Source organism: Miniopterus natalensis, chromosome 2 (genome assembly GCF_054644295.1).
Source record: "Miniopterus natalensis isolate mMinNat1 chromosome 2, mMinNat1.hap1, whole genome shotgun sequence".
Lineage (NCBI taxonomy): Eukaryota > Metazoa > Chordata > Mammalia > Chiroptera > Miniopteridae > Miniopterus > Miniopterus natalensis.
Genome location: NC_142082.1, coordinates 171636452 through 171659445, shown reverse-complemented (window position 1 = coordinate 171659445; position 22994 = coordinate 171636452). Strand labels below are relative to the sequence as shown.

At 44.2% G+C, this 22994-nt stretch overlaps 1 protein-coding gene across 5 annotated transcripts in view; it reads left to right on the top strand.

Annotated features, from left to right (window-relative positions):
• Positions 1-22994, top strand: part of ANKS1B (ankyrin repeat and sterile alpha motif domain containing 1B) — a 693028-nt gene that overhangs the window by 452949 nt on the left and 217085 nt on the right. For all 5 annotated transcript variants that reach the window (XM_087814846.1, XM_087814845.1, XM_087814848.1 and 2 more), the window contains one exon: positions 6948-7100. In XM_087814846.1, the coding sequence (XP_087670972.1) occupies positions 6948-7100 (153 nt within the window). The remainder of the gene's footprint in view (positions 1-6947; positions 7101-22994) is intronic.

Genomic DNA, 22994 nt, shown 5'->3' with positions numbered 1-22994 from the left:
AACCCTCTTTGTCGTCACCCGAGCCCTTGTCACATAAAAGTGCTTCGCAACGACGAGACCATGATCAAAACAAACAGCGGTATTTAACAAAGGGCTTTAGGGCCAACATTGTCTCAATAAGGATCTTAGAAATGACAAGACGGTCAGAGCACAACTAAACAAAGCACGTGTCCTTTCATTGAATTTTTAAAAGCACCCCTTCTACCAGAAGCTTCACGGGCAGTACAGTAAAATCACTGAATAAAATCATTCAAGCCCAAGGGCCTTGTTTATGTGTCCTTCCGTCCGCAGCCCGCAGGTCCTGCCGGGCAGATACCTGCCAGGTTCTCGGGCGACGCGTGGCCCGCAGCCAGCCGTGTGCACCGGCGAAGCGAAGGCCAGGGCCCGACTCGCAGTGGCGCGCAGGGCTCGCAGACCATCCCGAGATTGCTTTGGAGCTGCTGCTGCTCTTGTCATTTTTTCCCTGCCATGATTTATTGACCTTGTTTGTTGGCAGCCTCACTTCTTTAACTTGTGGTGAGCCCAGAGACTCTGATCAAAGAGGGCGCCCCCTCCTTCCCCGGATGCCCAGAGGCGGGGTTAGTCGGGCCAGTGCTTCTGTTTCATTCACTACCTGACTTCTGTGCTGCCCGAAGTTGGTCTCCACGCCTCTTGAGGACATGTCTTACCCACGCACTGTTTGCTGTCCATCGCCTCCTTTTCAGTTTACTCCATGATCTGAGACTTGTAAAACTAAGGGATACCTCAGGTCCTCTCTGAGATAGACCTTCGTTTGTTTCTTTTATTTATAGACTAGAAATCACCTGGCATTAAGGGACAGTGTTCAGTCCAAAGCGCTTTACTTTCCCTTTATTCCCCCAAAATGTAGTGCCAAGTAATATCCAGATGGTGCCTCTTCACTGTTCCTGCCCTAGGCCTAAAGCTAGGAGTGTCCCTTTGTCTGAACCCCCCAGGCTCCCCAAGTCAGTGAGGCTCAGTTGATGGTGGGAAAAAAATAGAGGTTACCGCTCCCTGCAATTGTAGGTGCATAGTGACATCCAAATGCAATTCACTTACCTTGAAGGGTTTAGGTTTCCTCTCTGTTCTTTCACAGAAATTGTATCCGTGGCAGAGCCTGACTCTAAACAAAGGGGCTTCAAGAAACATTTGTACATGTTACCTGTGTCCTTCCCTTGCCGCAGAGACCTTATCACACCTTGCTTGTGTACAATAGCCGCAGTGTATTAATCCCTTTAATTCTCTCAGAAAGGATATCATTGCACCGATCAGCCAGGGTCTCAGACTTCATAAAGGACGTTCTCTCAGAGATCCCCTGAAACCCCTCACAGGCGAGATGACGTGTGTGAAAACAGTTTGGGGCCCTTTCGTATATGGCTGTTTCGGTGGTGGTCTTATCATTAGCAGTCCCGTCCGTTTTGCAGACATGTCTGTCCCAGCAAAGCTGCACTGCGATAGCGCGTGGATGGTGATGGATAGACTTCTTTCGGGGGCCCCGTGGTCCGTGGATCTGCCTCTCTCTTTTATGTTCAATCAGTCTTTTAAGAGCCACTGTTGAAATGGCGCAGTGATGTCTAAGCCCAGGTCTCAAAGCCTGTTGGAGATCTGATCCTCACACTCCTGGGTAGACCTGCATTTGGACTTGGCAGCGCACTGTCTGCTAGCACTGCTTGCCCCGGTTTATTTTCAGGGCTGCTGTTAGTCCAAGTCTTGGGTAGCAGCAGGACAGAGCAGAAAGGGCTAGAAGAAGGAGGAATAGAGGGGGATACCCGACAATATCAGCTGTCTGTTATCACAAAAGTCACATCAGGGAGTCTGAGAGTATAAAGTACATCCAGGTGGGGAAAGAGAAGCCGTGGTTTATTGCAGCTTTCTGGGCAAGGTTAAGTAGCTGAACCTGGTGCACCAGGGCTGTTGCATGGGTTTACACAAGTGACAGGTTTGTGTGTTTGCCACATGGATGGCTGTCCTTGCCCATTGAGGACCTTTACCATACAAGGATCCAGCTGTCACCAAGTCCAAGCCAGGTAGCTTCTAAACCCTTACAACTGTTTTCACAGAAAAGTTACTAACTTACCCCAAAGTTGGCTCCAACTGTGCCTCTAGCACTATAATTTGCAAAGAGACAAGCAAAATCCCCAAAGCAAAAGAGAAGCCCTCCACTCCACCCCACCCCATCTCCATTACATCCCTTTATATCTCTGACCTTCCTCAAGTCTGAGTCTTCATTTCTCAGCCCTCCCCATGCCTTCTAAACCCTTCCTCCCCATCTTCCCACATGAACTCAGAAGAACAGTGTAGAGGCACTAGCTATTCCCCCCTCTCGAAGTCACCCCTGAATCCAGCACAGCCCAGCTTCTGGGCTCTCCTCAGTTAGGGCCCGGTGATTAACTTGCCAGACCCCGTGAGCACGTCTCCATCCGTGTCCCGTTAGGCCTCTCGGCAGCATTTCCTCACTGCTGACCGTACCCTTTCTGAAACTCTGCTCCCTCCCCGTCTCATCTTGGCCATTCCTTTCCTTGGCCTGCTGGGTGTAATTCCTAGCTGTTCCTTATTTATTGACAGTGTTGGCTCCCCCAAGGCCATTTCTCTTCTCAGGCTACAGCGTTACCCTCTGCAGCCCTGTTCTTGATTTCAGCTCCCCCTTATGATCAAATAAGTTAAAACTGAGATTTACTGAGTGCTTCTCTGTGCCATGTACTGTACTAAACTGTACTTTCATTATTTCATTGACTGTCCTATGAGGTAAATGTCCTTTTTGTCTCTCACATTACTCATCAGAAAATGGACACTTAGGACAGTTGAATAGTTTAGTCAGTGTCATACAGCTGATGAGTGGAGGAGCCAAGACTCCCGCTGGTACTGCTGATGATCCCCAAAGTTATGTCTCCTCTCCTCAGGCTTCCCCCCCAAATTTAATCACGAATCCCTCATGTCTCAAAATTGTTAATGTCGTCTCAGTCCATGCTCTTTTATCAGCTACTGATACCACCGTGTCCACAGGTGTACAAGTTTGAAACTCAAGGTTTCCTATATTTTCCCCTCTTAGTTAACTTGCTAGCCGTTCCACAAACACGAGCTATGCACGACACATTCATATCTTCGCTAATCTCATTTTTCATGCTTGGAATGCTTTTGTCTTTATTTCCGGACTGTTTCTCCAGGACTGGCTTCCCTTTTTGCTCTCCAAGGCACACATTTCCAATCATTTGTGGGCTCTCTCTCCTAGACGTCTTATAGCTATCACCAACAGGAGTAAAAAACAAATTTATCTCCTTCAACTCACACGCTGGCCCTCCCTCTGTGTTTCCCATCTGAGTTAATGGGAACCATCACACCACTGACCACGTAGATGCTCAGGAGGCATCTTAGTTTCCCCTGCTTTACCATCATATCTAGTTAAGCCATCAAGTCTTACAAATTTGACTTCCAAAATCTCTCTCAATTCAGTTTCCTCCTTCCAAAATGGACTTTGGATTCTGACAGCAGTGACTACCCCAAGTGTTGTTGTGAGAATTGCATGGTATAGGGCGTGTATATTGCCTAGCAGAGTGCTTTGAATATATAGTAGGTCTTCAATCACTCATGCTGTCAGACACACACATGCGTCTAATCATATGTATTAGGCTGCACATAGCAGAGTAGTGTGAGATCAGGTTGAAAAGGTAAGTTTGTACCTGATCACGGCTGTCCTAGAAAGCTGGAATAAGACATTTGGGCTTTTATCAAGGAGGAGCCACTCTAGGTTTTCATGCGAAGGTTGGCTTAAGAGCCTGGGGTTTTGGAAGACTGATGGAGCAGCGAGACACAAGCTGGACCAAAGGTGGGAGGCCAAGCAGAAGGCTATGGCATTAGTTTTCGTAAATGCTAATGAGAACCTAAACAGGGTAGTGACAGTAGGAACAGAAATGAAGGAACAGATGGGAGAGTTGCTTTGGAAGAAATTGTGTAGGACAGTAACCATTCTGCATATCATTAAATACATGTCAAGTTAATTTTGTAACTTCATATGGCCCTAAACGTTTCCTCTCTTCAGGTATGCAGAGCCTTTATAATTTATTGGTCACCTGTTTGTATATTTTTTAAATCTTTTTTATTTGATTTCAGAGAGAGAGAAACATCAGTTTGTTGTTCCACTTATTTATGCATTCATTGGTTGATTCTTACGTGTGCCCTGGTGGAGACTGAACCCGCAACCTTGGGTATCGGGACGATGCTCTAACCAACTGAGCTACCTGGCCAGGGCCTGTTCGTATATTTTTTAATCTAGAGTTATGTCCATGAGGGAGAGTCTATAACTGTTTTCTTCTCTACTATTTCCACAACATCCATCAGAAGAGGCGTCAGTACTTACTGGGCGGGTGCCTGGATGAATGCCTCGCGGTGCCCGTTTCCAGGTGCTCTGCGCCCTTGCTCCCCACCCTCCCATCTGTCACAGCCCCGCAACTGCCTCCCTCCCGCTCGCCGCCCTAAGGAGGGTCTTAGAGACCTCTCCTCACGGATGGTCGAGCCGTCTGCATTTCGTGAGATACTCATGTGATTTTTCCCCTAATCCTGCCTTCAACTAAACTAAATTGATTCTCTCTTTATTAATTTTTAATGTTATCTCAGAGATATCCAATAACTTTCCAGTCATGTAAAATATTGAAAATTCAGTGCAATCCATGGAAGGCTCCAGTTTTATTTTCTTTGCTCCCCATGCCCAAGTTTAGGCTTTCCCTGGGGAAGTGGCATCTCTCGGTTTTTTTTTATTCTAAATTCCCTGGCACTGGGCAAGAAGAAGGGATTGGGGGAAAGGCAAACATTTTTATACTTAATTAGGTTTGCTTTGCAGAGCTCTGGTGGGTATCCCCGCCACTGCTCTTTGGCCAACAGACTGCCAACAACCTCTGTGCGACAGGTGGACACTAATTGCTCTCTCAAAGGGGTGATGTGTCACTTGGGGGTGACCTGTGGGAACCCTACTGTGCAGTTCTCTGACTCTGCCCCAACTGGATTCATCAGGACTCCCTGAGCTTGTCCCCAGTATCCACTGCTGGGGTGGTCAGTTTCTTGAGTGGCCAGGCTGTTCATTTCTACTCCAGTGAGTTCTCCTTATTTCTTTCCCTTTCTCCAGTTGTCTCCTTATGTCAACTGGGACAGCCAGGGAGTTTCTGGGGCGGGGGGGTGATTGTTCAAGTTAGCAGAGAATTGGTTCAACCACCTCTTAATAAGTCCTGGAGGATTCACTTGGCCTAGTATTTTTGTAACTTTCTACAGAGTAGGAAGGTACTTTAATACCTTTGAGCCTCTGCTTTGGGTCCTGGTCTCCAGTTTTACACATGCACAGCATCTGGTAATTTGGGAACGCCACTAAACTCCATTTTGCAAACCCTGAGTTGCTATTTACATTTGTAGCTACTGTGGAATCAACACCGAGCTAAGTGTTACACGAACAAACACTTAACGAGTCGCTGTAACGGGTTAGTCCATGTAAAAGTGATGTACCAACGTCAGGTGCAGTTCAGACTCTGCGCACATCATGAATTAATTGCGCGATAGTTTTAAAACAGAGGACATTTCAACTTCAAAATGGAAAGTGGATTGGGGGGTGAAGCACTGGCAAACAGGAAAGAAAACATAACTTTAAAATGAAGGCGTGAGGAGAATCTTAAAAATGAGAACACTGCGTAGTGGCAGAAAGCCTAACATGTTTAAGATTAAAATCTGAATCTCCGACGCCCAGGCTAATCTTTTCTCTGCTCGCAAATCAGTCGTATGGATTTCCATTAATATTTATCTCCGTGGATCTGAAGGAAGGGGGGAAATCTATTTTGTGCGTTGCCCTGTTTTCCTGTCCCCATCACGAATTTCACGGGAGGAGCACATCGTGGCGATGCGGCGCCGACTGTCCTTAGTAATGGGAGCATTAGATAGACACGGCTTCGCGTGCAGAGCAGCGCGAGCCTGAGGGCGGAGTTGCCTCGAAGACCGAGCACCACAAATTCAACTCAAATGCCACCTAAAAGCCAAAGGACTGGAATAATCCGTGCAGAATCTGAGAGCCAGAAGTTTCTATTGCTGAAATTACTTTCACACTCTAATTTAAACTCAGAAACATGCTGCTGCTGTCACACTTCTTTGTTCTCCTGAAGTAAAAAAATATATATATAATAATCTGGATATAGCTGACAAAAAATAGGAACCTGTCTGCCAGCAAGGTCTCTGTTCATGTCTAACATACCGTGGACTCAAAGAAGAACAGCACGTGGCCTTGAAGCACTAAAAAGCCAGGCTTTCCGGGCTCCCCACAGTAGTGTGTTTTTCCAGCACGTTTGCACTCCCGACAATGCATGTCTTGCATACGGATGAATTCCTTTGGAGTTTAAGTCAAGTCATGCGGTATTTTCACATGCTTTGCTGCTGTGCGTAGGAGAATGGTCATCTACGTTTTGGGAGCGCAGTCCCTTGTGCCTTCGGCATTGAATTATACTGCTTGACTGACGTCATTTTATTTTTTTTATAAGTTTTTATGGACTTCAGAGAGAGGAAGGGAGAGGGCGAGAGAGAGAAACATCAATGATGTGAGAGTCATTGATCGGCTGCCTCCTGCGCGCCCCCTGCTGGGGATGGAGCTGGCTGGGCGACTGACATCACTTTAAATTCCATCCAACAGAGTGCCAATAATGTCTATAACAGAAATTCGACATACTTGGTTCTCTCAAACATGGAGTTGATGTAGCAGCTAAATGGGAAAATTTGGGGTACATTTTTAAAAAAATGAATTCAGTGTGAAGATTATTAATGAATTAGAATTGTGCATAGAGTAGTTTGGTTTTCCTCATTTTCTAATCCAGAAAGATCTCTTTTGCTTCATATCAGATATATTTCCAAGTGGCAAGATGTAGTCTGTTTTGGGGACACAAAGTATCCAGATGAAATTAATCCTAATTTGCATTTCTTAATTGCAGATGAGACCCATTGGGCATGACGGCTACCACCCCACCTCTGTCGCCGAGTGGCTGGATTCCATTGAACTTGGTGACTACACCAAAGCCTTTCTGATTAATGGCTACACATCGATGGACCTGTTGAAAAAAATCTGGGAGGTTGAACTTATTAATGTAAGTTGGTCTCATAAAGACACCTTAGTCATTCAACTCTTGATAAAAGAAATTCTTATTATACATGGGTAATTTTTTTCTTTCTTTGTAAATGTTTGGACATCCAAGGATTTACAGATATGCCTTCTGGTTTTAAATATGCGTCTCTCTTGGCTCCAGTCAAGCTCCACAGTCACGGTCTTTCGCTGTTTTGAGGTGGGAACTAAAAGGGACTCTCAGGGTGTTTTGCATTATCTAAAAAAGCCTTGTAGGTACTTTTGGATTTTCCATTTTAGAAAATTTTGTCAGTTTAGGTGATGGGCGTGATAACAAATAGGCTCCTATTTTGATCTTTGCTCAGATCACTGCTAAAGATGAAAGTTATCGTCCTTAGTTGTCTATTATGTTTCCTTGCCTCTACGCCTTCATTGCCTATGCAAAGCCTACGCTTAAAGAGACTGCTTCTGTTCTTATTAAATAGGGTGCTGTAATATCAAAATTTTATTTCTCACAGCTTATATCTAATATTGTCTCTGCTTTATTCATACACATGGCAGAGATTTTCTATAAAAACTGGCCAACATATGTTGCCATGTATTCGCGTCCAAAGAGATCAACTGAATGTGCACAGATATTTTTGTTACTGGTACTTTTCCCACTTTATTTTTACTGCTGTTTTATTTCTAGTAGCACAGAGGAATGAAAGAGATAAAGAGATGATACATAATGATCCCATCTTTGCATTATATTTGGCATCACGAACATTTCTTCTTAAAAGTGAGATAAATCATTTAATCTTTTAGAGACTTTCTTACATGTAAGCTCTATGTCCTAATAACTGAAAAAGTACTCAGAAACTGAAAGATGAAACGGGTGATTTCTGCTGGTTCAAAAGTGCTCTGTTCTACTCTCTAAAAGTCCCGTCTCCACATAATGCGCGTCATTAATTATTTTAAATGATGGCCATTAGTAGCAACTGATTATTCTTTGCTTTTAAACGTCTGTCTTAAAAATAATACCTTTCCTAGAACATCTCAAAATAACTGTTCTTTAATCTAAAAAACACTTTAAATGGACACATTCTTGGCTCCTTCCAATTTGCAGTCTTTCACTCTTAGCTGTCGCTGCTCATCCCTCACAAAAGTGGTCCTTCTGTCAGAAGGAACTTACCGACTAAAGCCCCTGATTAAGCTTGCTCTTCGCCTGTGGCGGTGGGACTAACTGAAACCGGGCCGCTGTTTGGTGGCATCAAGCAGATCTCAGTTCTCCACTGGGAACTCGATACTCATCTCACGGCTGCTCTTAGCCACTTTTTACAGGGGGGCCTTCCATAGATCAAACAAGCATGCTTCCAATTAAGTTGCAGTCTAGCCAACAATGTAAGCGACAAATATCTCTACGTAACATCGTCTGAATAATGTTGCTCCCCGCTGGAGAACAGACATCGTAGATGGTGCGTGAGCCACTCACCTGACGGGCGTGAGCAGCAATCCCTCACTGAAAAGGGTGGACCAGGAGAACTGTACTATAAAATGTTTGAAGCAAGTGTCACCGAAACGAGACGATATTATCTCAAGATCCAAATGCTGAGGCTCATATTTGGACCCACGCCTTCCCCAGCAGCCTGGAGATCCCTGTTTAGTCCCCGTGGCTGGGCCCCAGCAGCCTGGAGATCCCTGTTCAGTCCCCGTGGCCGGGCCCCAGCAGCCTGGAGATCCCTGTTCAGTCCCCATGGCCGGGCCCCAGCAGCCTGGAGATCCCTGTTCAGTCCCCGTGGCCGGGCCCCAGCAGCCTGGAGATCCCTGTTCAGTCCCCGTGGCCGGGCCCCAGCAGCCTGGAGATCCCTGTTCAGTCCCCGTGGCTGGGCCCCAGCAGCCTGGAGATCCCTGTTCAGTCCCCGTGGCCGGGCCCCAGCAGCCTGGAGATCCCTGTTCAGTCCCCATGGCCGGGCCCCAGCAGCCTGGAGATCCCTGTTCAGTCCCCGTGGCCGGGCCTTGAGGACATTTGCGCTGACAGCAGGTCAGTGGTGCCAGAAGGTTTACTGCCAGGGCTCAGGGGCTGATCCATCACTGTCGCCCACGGGGCCGGCCAGCCTGAGTTGGGACGGAAGGACAGCCTCTCGCACCCGTGCTGGCTCTTGAAGGGTTTTCCCTTTAGCCGCATTCGCTGTAGCGCAATCTGACTTCGGCCTGCGGGGCAGAAGCGCCCGTCCCGAGCATTGTGTCACAACTGGAAAACATGATCGCTGTGTTTGACACCTAGCAGCCGAATCCCTCAGCCTGGAGAACATCTGCCTCTAACACCAACCTTTCTCTTTATTTAGTTTAGTTTCATTCATTGTCCTTAAAATAAGCTGGTAAAATGTGGAGTTCCCACCCAGCCGGGCGTGGCTCAGCGGTTAAGCATCGACCTAGTATCCAGGCGATCAGGGTTCGATTCCCGGTCAGGGCACATGCCCGGGTTGCAGGCTGCAGCTGATCAATGACTCTCTCATCGTTGATGTTTCTGTCTCTCTCTCCCTCTCCTTTCCTCTCTCTGAAATCAATAAAGATATATTAAAAAAAAAAAAAAAAAAGTGGAGTTCCCTGCGACACCTTTACGGGCAAGGTCACACCCTTGATGAAGTGGCTTTGCAAGTCCTGTAACTCAGCAGGTATATCGATGATGGACAAAAACTGATCCTCACCTTCTTACTCAGAAATCAGAGAACAAAATGTTTGTGTCCACGAGCGCGGCTGGAAGTTATCCATTGGATGGGTTAGGGTTGCTGGGGCTTTTCAATGAAAGATGGACACGGTATGTACGTGCCTTCTGGCTTACGGAGCTTTTGACTGGTCTCAGAGTCAAGACGTTTATTTATCCCAACTAGTTGGGGAAGGTGTCCAACTATAAGATAACGTCCGATGTAAGACATGGGCCCAGTAATTCTGTATTAAGTCCCCATAATTTTTTGTTTTCTAGCCTGAAGGGGACGTACAGTCACCCTGAGCTAGAACAAAGCTAATTAGGGAAATTCACCTCCTGAATCTTGGTGATGACTGGCTAGTTTTAAGGAACCGAAATGGCTCCGGTGACTGTTGTTATTGTAAACTGAAGAGGGAAGAGCGAGTGTAGCCTGGCTTTGGTGCAGAGGTCTGGGGGTGGAGGGACAGAGAGCGGAGGGCCAGGAGCCTGGCTGCTGACACGATCGCAGGTAACGTCGGCATCACTCCACAGTATCGATTAAGGCTCCACTTTCACATGGTGCTACACTTGATACTAGACGAATGATATGGTCTCAGTGAGCATAATAAGCTTATTCAAACTATTTTTATGATGAAACAAAAACTGTACGAAGTTGTGACTTAAAGGCACAAATACGTTTGAAATTGTAATCTTTCAAAATTATCCAAAGATCATTTTCTTGGCGGAGTACATTATGAAATTTGAAAAGCAAGGTTATTTCAGTAACCTTGATTAGAGTTTTGGTTACAAAGCTACCCAAGTTTTAGGGGGTCCTAGGGAGAGAAGTAGGCATCTCACATCTTGATGCCAATATTGTCAGCAGGGGAAGTAAAGCATAGAAAAACGGTTATGACATCAGGAATTGCCAGTTTCACAGGCCCGTGATGTATATGCCAATAATAGCTCCATATATTCCCTAATCCATGCTTTATATTCAGAAACTGATGTTTTTATCAGTATCTCTGTTTTCGCCCTGTGTCTGCCACTACCATTATTAACACCATTAATATCGCTTTTGCATTGATATTTTAGTGTTAAAATATTAATATGTTGGGAGAACTTGTCAGGCAGATTGTTCCCTTTGCAGATGCTGGGTGAATGCACCTCGAGCTTGAATTACAGTCATCGGCAAAGCCTTGCTAAGAGGATTAAGGACAAGTTAACAGTGTAAGAACAACAGTGTTTTTAAATCAGAAGGTTTGTCAGGCCTTGCCTATGGTATTACCAAGTTTGCACGGCAGTTTCTACTGCTGTTGACAACCTCAACAGCCCTGCAAGGGGGGAAATTTTAGATAAAAGGGTTCCATATTTCCTGCATGATATATGTATGGATAATTATTAAATCTCCATGAAATTATCTATTTTCTAGATGAAAAACATCCTGCACTTATGAAAAACAGTGTTAATTTATTTTACCACTGTGTACCTACTAAGGGAATTTTGGTAAGACCAAATAAATTTGAACACAGTGTAGAACATATCATTAATTTCTTCCCAGTGGATTTACTAAGGAAATAATTCTAGCTTAGGCTTATGATAGCCTATGGTATTGATCATGATAAATGTACACACTGAATGAACAGAATAAAATTCAGGTCTCACTGCATTCTTAAATCTCTGCTCATAAGTACACAAATAGCTTTAAAAATTTAACTGCAGTGATTGGTTGTGTTTTAAATACCTTTGGGTAGAAACAAATAAAATAACCATGGCAGTAATATCCATGTGTCCCATGAAAATCATTTGGACGATTTTGCAACAGTAAATTGATTAAAAGAGCATCTGCTTCTTGCCTAGTGGCGGCTGAAACTGTATTCGCAGCACCCTTTTGTTTAGGTTTCTTTTTTTTTTTCCCCCTTGTGCAGTGTTGTTGATTTAATTTCTACCTTTCCAGAGGAAATATTGTGATAATCTAATCACTTGGAGATGTGCTGAGACATTTTCAAAGGAAACATTCTAATTTTAATTTTGTGTTAAGTCTGTAATTGTGTGACTGTATTTGCTTAAATGCTATAGAAATATAGTCCTATCAGTATCGAATATAGGGTCATTACTTGCTTTGATGTTTTTACCTTATGATCAGCATTATAAGCTCACATTCCTATCTACTCTACCCTCATTGCTATAAAGGCAATAAAATTTACTCCCCAAAAGTCTTTTTTGCATTGTGTGTGTGTGTGCATGTGTCTGTCTGTCTGTCTGTCTCTGTGTGCGTGCATATTGGAAAAAGGCAAATGGAAATCTAAACTCCCAACTAAGGGCAATCCACAGATCCACAAATTGCTGGGGGAGAGTGGTGGGATGAATAATTCCATCTCCAAATCAATTATTTTAAGTAAAAGGTTATGCCTTCACTATAGGACATTAATAAATGAGAAACATACTCATTTTCCTCACCAGGGAAGCTTCATCAGTCAACACTTCAAATGTTGAAAACTTTAATCAAAGCCAAAGGCTTTAACTAAGTAACTGGATATGAGTATTCAAGTGTAAAACAAACTTCATCAGTTACCTTTGGATTTAAGCATTTCATTTATACCCACACATAGTGCAGCCAGCTCTTCGCCAGCCTTCAGGACAGCTGGACACGATGTCTGAGCTTCAGGCTTTTCCAGGCCTGGGTCAGGTGAAGCCCCTGGACTCCACCACCCGCTCACTGCGTCTAAATGGCAAACTCTTCCAGGCATTCTCTTGAAGCTTCCCTCACTTGGCCTGTGTTTTTGGAAAAACACCCTTTTCCCTTCCTCATAGGAGATGGACAATCTTCTCCTAAGCAAACTCTCACTCTCCAGTGTTTTTTAACCCTTTCAAATACTGTCCAGAGTTTGGTGATGGACTAAGACTGGCGTTATTGATTCTGCTCTCTGTCAGCATATTTTGTATATCTGAACCTATTACATTGCTCTCAACTTTAGAGCCGTGACCTAACCTGAGATAGAATTACATCACAATAATATGCACTTAAACTCTAAATTTTCATTGGAAGGAATATAACTTTTTTTTCCTGTTTGCATTTAAAGTGAATTGGTTGGTATTGCAATTAGTCACACACACACACTGAAAGTAAGCAAGGCATTTGGCCTGCGGAGGCAGTCTTGGGCACTCAGCAACAAGTGGAGAACTGAAGCCCTCTGAATATAGCCATTTGTGTGCAAAAAAGAAAATCATGTTCTGATTATGTAGAAATGTCTACCTTAGAAAAGTTATATTAGTGGATATTTGGGGGTTTTTCCCCACCCAGATTCCATTCACTCTTCTGCTGATTAAAATTAAAGCATTCAAAGCTCCCTCTGCGGAAGCCAGCTCCATCGCTTCCCCATTCTAAGCCTGAGCAGCTGACCCAGATCTAAGCCAGGCTCAGCACTCCAGCCTTCCCCCAACCCCCACGGCTACAAAGTCTTCCTCATCAGGATCACCAATTCATTCATCATAATCTGAGGATCCAGCACAAAATGAAACTATGGGGCCCCTTGTTCAATGGTTATTAAAAATTTTGAGTCACTGACATCAGAACATTAAACCAAATACAGGACCCTTCAAAAAAGTTGCAGGACCATGTGCGCCTGCATAGGTTAAACCCCTGTGAAGCCACACCTTCTCTTTGTTCCTTTGTGTATCCCCTTATTTCCACCTGCCATCCCTTTGCTTTATCTGAAAGCCATCCTTCAACGGCTTTATAGTGTGAGGCTGCTGGTAGAAGACTTTATTTTACCTTCATTTTTGAAATGTATTTTTGCTGGGTATAGAATTCTAGGGTAGCAGTTCTTTATAGACATTGATCCACCATCCTCTCCTCTGCATTATTTCTGACATGAAATCTCCTATTGTGCTTTCTTTTTTGTTGTTGTTTTAGCTGGTGCTGTTTTCACCCTGGCTACACTTTTCTTTATCACTTTTTTAGAGCAATTTGATTATGACGCACCTTGATACAGTTTTCTTCATGTTTCTCTTGTATGAAGATTTTTGTGCTTCTTATAAAGTTATAGTTTTCATCAACTTCGGAAAAATTGTGGTTACTATTTCTTTTCCTCTTTTGGTTTTCCACGAAACATGTTTCTTGTTTTCTCTTCAACTTTTCAAAACTTTTATATAGAATTATAAGATCCATTAAAACTCCATATATATAATAAGTGTACAGCCTAATTGTTTTACGCAGAAGACCACACACATGTAACTAGCACCCAAACAAGAAATAAAAAATTACCATCACCCAAAAGGTCACTCATGGACTCTTCCAGTCACTGGTTTTCCCGTGACCCCCAAGGCAACTACCATCCTTATTTCTAACAGCAAAGCTCAACTTTCTTGTTTGGTACAGAATGTTCTCTCATGTAGCTTCTTTCATTTACATCACATTGCATGTAGTTGCAGGACTGGTCATTCTCTCTCATTGCAGTGTATTATCTTCAACTTGTTTTTTACAGCTTTATTGAGGTATAATTTACATATTACACAAGTCACCCATTTGTAGTATACAATTCAATCATTTTTAGTATATACACAGAGCTATAAAATCATCACCAAAATAATTTTATTATAGAGTCAAAAACATATAACATGAAATTTGCCATGCTAACCACTTTAACTATACAGTTCAGTAGCATTAAGTATAGTGCTGGCTTTATTGCTCAGCAGATCTCTAGAACTTTTTTCATCTTGAAAAACTGAAATTCTATATCCATTGAACGACAACCCTCCTTTTCCCCCTCACCCAACCCTTGGCAACCACCGTTCTGCTTTCTGTTTCTAAGAGTTGGACTGCTTTAAATACCTCCCATAAGTGGAATCATGCAGTATTTGTCTTTTTGTGACTGGCCTCTTTCACTGAGCATGATGTCCTCAAAGTCGTTCATGTTGTATAGCATATGACAGGGTTTTCCTTCTTTTTAAGGCTGAATAATATTCCATTGTCTGTAATATCACATTTTTTAATCCATTCACCTGTTGATAGACATGTAGGTTGCTTTCATCTCCTGCCTATCATGGGTAACTCTGCAATGAACATGAGTGTGTAAATATCTCCTTGAGATTTCATTTTTAATTATTTTGGTTATCTACCTAGCAATGGGATTGTTGGGTCATATAGTAATTCTGTTTTTAACATTTTGAGGAACCTCCATAACAACTGCCCCGTGGTTATTTCTTAAAATATTGTTTTCTGTCATCTTTCTCTCTTCTCTCCATTGGAAACTCCTGTCACATGTATATTAAGCCATTGGAAGGTGGACCACAGCTCACCAATGCTCTGGTGTTTTTTTTTCATTATGTTTCTCTCTGTGATTCATTTGGATAGTTTGTATCACTGTCTTCAAGTTCACTAACGCTTTCTTCTTGTAATACCTAATCTGCCATTATTACCATCCAGCACATTTTTCATCTCCAAGACTGTACGTTTTCATCTCCAGTGGTTGGACTTGATTCCCTTTCATATTTTTTAATGTCTGTCTAACTGTTCAACCTTTTCTCAAACTTATTGAACATATGAAATGCAGTTATAATAGCTGTTTTAAAGTCCTTGTATTCTGGGTTTCAGTTGGTCCTCTAGCTTGCTAAATATATGGAATGTGGTTATAATAACTATTCTTAATGCCTCCATCTTCTGATTGTACAATTGTGTCCATTTGGGGGTGGTTTTGGTTGATTGACCTTTCTCCTCATTGTCCATGGCATGCCTGGTCCTCTCCGTTGCACACCAGACGTTATGAATTTTACCTTGTTGGGTGCTGGATATTTTTGTATTCCTATAAATATTCTTAAACTTTGTTCTGGGACACAGAGAAGCTCCTTGTATGCACTTTGATCCTTTCAGCTTTGGTTTTCCAGGTCTCGATTTGTTAGGCAAGACCAGAGCATCATTTAGTCTGTAGCTAATACTTCCACACTACTGAGGCAGGACGTTTCTGAGTATTCCAACAATGCCCTGTGAGTTTCCAAGATGCCCAGTCTGAATAGTGAGAGCTATTTACCAACCTTGTTTGAATTCTGAGGACTATTCCCAGTAATCTTTTCAGGTGTTTTTTAAAAATCTGGCCTCAGATAGTTTCCTTTTATGCATGTGCTGATCAGTACTCTCTCCTGTATAGTACTCTGCCCAGAAAACTCTAGCTTAGTCTCCCTAGACTCTCACACCATCTTCTCAATTCAAAGCATCTTCCAGGCTCTCTGGGTTCTTTCCTGCATATGGCCTGGGAATTCTCTCAAGCTGATAAACTAGGGCAATTGTAGGCCAGACTATGTTTATTTTTCATTTCTCAGGGATCCATGTCCTTCATTCCCTCATGTCCACTGTCTTAAAAACCAATGTTTCATTTATTTTGTCTAGATTTTTTATTGTGTCAAGTTGGGGTAAATACATTCCCTGTTATTCCATCTTTACCAGAAGCCCAAGTCCATACAACTTATTATTAAGCTCTGTGGGGTTGGGCCCCACACCTAAATAATTGAATCAAAATCCTTGGGGGTGGCATCTGGGCATTTCGACGTTTTTTTAAAAGTTCCCCAGGTGATTTTAATGGGCAGCCCGGGTTAAAAAAAAATGCTGCTGTAATCAGTAGGGATCCATTAAAAGGATTTTAATCAGAGGAATGACGTGATCAGAAGCAGTCTGCTGGGGCAGAAGCCGACACACTTAATCAGGTAGAGAGGAGTGTGAAGAGCTGAGTCAGCAGTCCTGCTCTACAGCTATTTCTAGCCATGAATGTGTTAGGCGTGACAGCGATGAAATCCTCGTGCCTCGCTAGAACCTGAGGGCATCAGAGAATTGGAAGTCCATACGGATTGAGTCCATTTCCATCGTGTTAACCCCACGCATCAAGATGGTAAAGGACAGTCCGCATTCAAGGGCGAGTATAATACATTTCAGAAACGCTTTTCAGTCATGGCTAAGATTGTCTCAGTTTGACCCTTAAAAGGCTAAGCCTTGGTTATGTGAAAAATGTACTCCCTGTTTATAAAATAAAGAGTGGGGCGCATGGTGAGTACCCATGCTTCGAACACACCCTCTCCCTCTTCTTTCGTCTTTTTCTTGGAATCAGGTCACTTGATTTTGAGTCTTATACCTGTCACCCAGCGTGCGACCTGTAAAAAGTCATTTACCGCCTGTGGGCCTCAGTTTCTCATTTGTAAACAGAGGATAATCGTATCTGCCCCGCTGGTTTCACCCATTTCCTGTGAGACTCAAAGTCACAGGAGAGCCTCTGATGATCCTTGCTGTTCTCCTCTCTCCTTATTTTATTTTAATGATGCCTCTACCTTTCTGTCTCTTCCCCAGGCCCCCTCCCAGAGTTAGGCTGGGCGCCGGCCCGCGTCTTTGGAGCGTGCTTTCCCTGCCCAGTTGCCAGCTGCTCCTTCCTCTCAGTTCTCAGAGGTCAGAACATAGACAGCCCTGTTTATTGTGCCGACTCCAGCCTGGAGGAATCACCGCTCGGCCTCTCTCCCCGGTCCCAGCTCCTACCCCTCTCTCCCACCTTGGCCTCTCCCGTCTCGCCCAGCAGGCATCGTCTTTGCCGACCAACTCTGTCAGAACCCCGACTGCTTAGTGCTGCTCAGAGCACTCCCACTCCTGGAGTAGGCGAACATGAGAGGGAATGACACTCGGTTTTGTGTAGCAACACAGCTTGTTTTCCTGACTATGTTTAGTTACAGAGTGCTGGTGTCTCTTCCCCCAGCGGCATAGCATGAACCCTTGACTCTCAGTCACCCAGTCCTTTCTATTCTCGATGCAAAAGACCTCGGGGCAGAGCAGGGTGGTAGCTCAGAGGTTAGGGTTGTGCTCCTTCTTAATTTATTTTCCATAAGCTTAAACCTTTCTAGAATCTGTTCCAAAGTTTCAGCTTGATGACGCATAAGAGTAGAAACTTCTGATGGCTTTTTGGAGTCACTCAGTATTTCCTTTTCATTGAAACTGCTTTTTTAAAATACATAGTATCGTTCATTAAAATGAAGTCGGTTAATTTTTTATTCTATATCTTGCTCAGGTTTCTTATAGGGCATGAGGACTTTTGTTTCTTTAAGATATTTGGGGCAGAGCCTATTGCTAAGGAGATCCATTTCCATTGCAGTTAAATAGGTAAATGCAGTAAACTGGCTCCGTGCTTCTAGGAGCTTTGAGAGGGGGAAAATTCCAATGGATTATTCTGTAGTGTAAGAAATAAAAATAAAAAGTTCTCCATAAAATGCAAATACACTTCTCATGTTATTCTGGTGGAGAAATGCTTTCGGTCTACCTTGGGAGAAGATCTGAGATCATACAGGAAAGGTAAACCTCATGAAATGGAAGCCAGAGAGGTTTTTTTTAATTTAAAAAAAAACACTATTAAGAATTTTGAAGCCTGACATACGAGCTGCCATGGAAGACACTGACAATAAATATAGACTCGGTGAATCATAACGGTTAACATCATCACCCAAATGAGTATGTAAGATGAATGTTAGAATCAGCCCATTATGAAAATAATTCAGAGCCAGAGAGGAGAGAGATGAGGCAGTTGATTTTGTAGCTTAGGATTTATATCTGCTTGAAAGATGGTTAAGGTTGATTTAGAGTTTCAGTTCAGCTGTTTTACTAAAGAGATGTAGTTTGTTAAATTAAATAGCTGCGGCCTCAAATTACTTTCGAACTCAGGAAAAGAGCCATTACTTGGAACCTCAGGAAACAGGCCCGTCCCTTAGGCGCAGACTTTCTGTCTGGCACCCCGTCGCCACCTGGTGGCAGCGTGCCTGAAGCACAGCGGCTCAGTCAGAAAACAGTTTCTTAAATGCAGAAACTAGCTGCAAAATAGAAGCTGGTCCCTGCTAGCTTTATGTCAGCCCCTGTTTTTAATATCACACTAAGAAAACATGAGTCAGGAGAGTTTCATTTCTGTAGACACAAAAGTCAAACACCGTATACCTAGAACTGTTTACAAAAGTGGGGAGAAGTCCCTACTATGCATTCGGCCAAATGAATTAACATGGGATGGGGGTGGCCTTTTAAAGAGATGTATGTTTACATATATATTCGATGGCAAATTTTTTCTTACTTTTTCATAAGTTGCTTTTGGGGGATAATTAGATGTCCTTGAACTTGAAGAGGATCACTACCTTTTAAAAAATTATATTTCATAGTAGCTGGGGCGGGTGGTGAGTACAGTAAGTACTTTACAGCCCTCACCCTCCGAAGAACTTCCAGACTCAGGAGGAAGGTGGCTGTTTACACTCGCTGTGTGTGACAAGAGTAGAATTAAGGGGACCTAAGTATGAAAGTGGTCCCTGAATCTCTGGGCAGGAGAGAAGGTGGGATGGAGGGACCAGTAGAGTAAAAGCAGCATCAATGGTGAAAGCACAGAGGCTCTAAAAGCATCGTCCAGGGTTTGACTCCCAACTCTATTTCTTATTGTTTTACTACCTTGGGCAAGTCACTTAACCTTTTCTAAGCTGCCATTTCCTTGCCTCTGAATTTTGGATAATAACATTGTCTATCTTCTAGATCACACTGTTGTCAGGATTCAATAAAATTATCTAGTAAAGCCTTCTGCACAATGCTTTGCTAACAGAAGGCACTCACTCCATTTCTTATTTAATAGCAGCCAAATGGAGGGGCGGCTTCCACGTTCCCAGGATTTATGGCCACAGCACTTCTGTGCCACAGACTGTCTGAAAATGCAGAGGTTCAAGCAACAAGCATTTGTTTAGCTCGTGAGTCCGCGGGTCAGTAATCCAGGCAGTGCTGGACGGGAGATCTCCTCTGATCTCAGCTGGCTCCCTCACTTCTGGCAGCTGGCTCTAGACTGCTGGGGTGTGACAGCCGGCTGGTCTGGGATTATCTCAGCTCAGACAGCTCGGGCAGCTTGGCTCTGCTCACGTGTCCCATCCTGCAATATGCTCTCCCCCGGGACGTCCTGTGGCAGAGACAGAGAAATGAAAATGGGCAAGCACTTTTCCAAGCCTCTGTTTGCTAACATATCTGCTAACAATTGCCCAAAGGAAGCTACATGACCAACAGAAAATCAAGTTAAGAGGAAAGGATATGTTTCACCTCTTGATAGGAGGAGCTGAAGATTCCTATGGAAATGGCTTAGATGCAGGTCAGGGTGAACTGAAGCCATTGGTTCAATCGGTCCATCACAAAAGAGAAGTTTTGATTAGAGAAAAGAAGAGCGAATTTTAAATTTTTGGATGGCCTTATTGTTGTTTCTAAGCCTCCAACCAGAATATGTGAAATCAAAACATTCTCAGAAAATCTAAAATGATTAGTGATGATGAAGTGTGGGGGCCTACAAGGCGGAAAAGACCTTGGATGGGGTCATTGTTGTAAATGGATGAAAAAGCTAGGGACAGGAACCCCCACCCATTCAACAATCAGAGATTAACAACAAAGATGATAAACACACTGTGTGATAAGGGGCTTGCTAGATCTATAAAAAGCAGAAAATTTGTTTGTTTAGTTTATTGATCATCAAACTAACTTACTTTACAAAAGTAAACACTAAAGTACGTGTCTGACAGGGAATCATTTTGACGCCTTTCCCAAATATTTGCTGCACTCTCACCCACTGCTCAGGGTGGGTTTGCAGCAACAACGAACATTTTTAAATTAAATGTGGTTCCTTGGGTTAGTTGACTCCTCTAGACAGGCACAGGGAATAATCGTAATAATAACAATGAGAGAAGTTTTAGTGCCTCTATCTTCATCTTTCCCTTCATTAAATGTCAACCTTGCTCGAGATTCCTTCCCCAGATCTTCTTTCCCCAACGCTCTTCTCTCGGACAGCATCGCCCGTGGACAGGCGTCACCGGGCACCTTCAAGGAGACGGCTGCCAAGTACGCAACTGCGGCTTTATTCCTGAGGTCTCCCAGTTCACAAACATCTCAAGGTTACTATTAGGTGACCTTTGTTATCCAGATTGTTAACTATTTGTTGGGTCCATCAGGGCTTAGGCATACACATGCAGAGAGAGAGAGAGGGAGAGAGGGAGAGAGGGAGAGAGAGCAGAGAGGTGCCTCTTCTACCACCTCCCAAATGCCAAAAATGAAACAGCACCTTCCCTTCAGGAGATGTAGTAAAAAGAAGGGGGAAAGCCGTGCCCAGCCTCCTTCCTGCATTGGTCCTGGAAGCCCAGAGAGGCAGGATGAGGGGTGGCAGGGGCGGGGAGAGTGAAAATCTAGCTGAGAGACTCTCCCAGCAGTCAAGGCGAGATAGGCGGGTGCCTCGTCCTGGTGCGATCGTGAGGAAGACGAAGCAGAACATGCGATGAAGGCAGAGCTGGTGACTGAGGTGTTGGGTGTAAGAGGAATGAGCTGTTGGGGGTGAGTCAGAGGCTTTGGGCCTGGGCTACTTCTTGAGATTGGGGATATTTGGGAGGAAAAGCGGGGGAAGAGAAATGAAAGAGTTCTGTTGAACATGGTAAGAGTGAAGTACCTATCACACATTTCAAGTAGAAATGTCTGGAAGCAATGATATATATAGCATTTCAGCTCTTCTTCACATCTGACATAAATATTTATGATCTACGCCTGGGAAAAACCAAAGTGTGGCCTAAAAACACGCCTGTACCCTGCCCCCTCCATAAAGCTACCCTTTTCTGCCGAAGCTTTTTCTCTTCAGAACCTGCTGTTACAACACACACCCAGCCTGGGGCTTGGGGCGGGGGAGCTGTGCCCTCCTGGCACCTCCACACGCCAGGCAGCGTGCCACCCCCCCGCTCTAGACCCGCTATTTGTCAAAGAACCTGACTGAGTCTTTGGGGCAATATCTTTGAGTAGAGATGGAAGAATGACTGGGCCCTGAAGAAAATATCCGGACAGGCTTCGCGCGCAGATTGACAGCCTGCCCACAGCAGGGCTGTGAATTATTCCGTAGCTGTGCCGCCGATTCTCTCCCCAAGCTGTCTTTTCACAGGGATCTGAGGGCGCCCTGAAAGGGAAAACCTCAGGGTCTGTCGTCCCAACTTTTCAAAATCAGCCGTGAAAACACCGCGACCTTCTTAAGTTGAATTTTAAATAACGACCTTAGCAAAACTATCTGATTTCCCGTCGAGACCACTCATTTCGCAATCAGCTGCCTTTGGATCGTATTTATCTAAATACTTAGAGGCTTTTGACTAAATTCAGCTCACTGGCCAAGGGTATCAAGTGGCCCTAGGAGTGTTCTGTTCAGCCTGCCGAGGTGTGAGACCCAGTGGTGAGCTATCCGGTTTCGAGTGGACAGATCGTGGGTAATGCGTGAGTGGGCCTGCGAGGGACGTTCCGGACGGAATGGGATAGACGGGCTCTAGTGTTTGCGTAGCCCTAGTCGTCTGAAGACAAAACCTCTGCTCTGTTCTGTGTTTCATGGAATCTAAAATTCTGTCTATTTGTAAAGTGCACCATTATTTTCTACACCCCTAAGAAAGAAAGAAAAAATATATATATGCTGCAAATCAACTGGGACACAGCGCCTTATGGTGATTCTGTCCAACCTGTAAACCCGTGACCACAGCCCGAGCGGCTTGGACGTTCCTTCCACTTAGAGGGCTTGGTCAGCTTGTCCTGACTGCGTTGGGCTCCTCGGCCTGCAGTACGTCATTCTTCTCGCGTGTCACAGGAGCGGAGCGGAGCGTGACGCCGTGTGCTGACGGCTCGCCCCCTCTCTTCAGTCCCGCGGTGCTCGCGGCTGCTGCTTTTAAAGAAAATATGCAGTTGCATTTCACTCTCTCTTTTTTTTTTAATTTTTAAAAAATATATCTTTATTGATTTCAGAGAGAGGAAAGGAGAGGAAGAGAGAGAGAGAGAAACATCAATGATGAGAGAGTCATTGATCGAGCCCACAACCCGGGCATGTGCCCTGACTGGGAATCGAACCCCGATCGCCTGGGTCCCAGGTCGACGCTCACCCGCTGAGCCACACCGGCCGGGCGGCATTTCATTCTCTTACCCAGCGAAGAGATTTGCTTCCCAAATATCCGAAGGCCCTTCTTCTCTATTTCTACCTAAGTATCAAGTAACTGTCCGTATTAATACCAAAACACAGTGTCATCTTTTTAAACATAGTGTAAGTGCTGGTTACACTCACCCCTGGGCTGAACTGACGACGGGAACAACTGTGACCAAATGTGGGTGCAGGGTGGTGACGGTCACAGCGGTGGTCAGGCGCCATTGGCTGTAAGACGCGTGACCGGCTCAGAGACGTAGAATGAAGGTAAAGCAGGTGTCTTGAAATCAACAAAACGCGG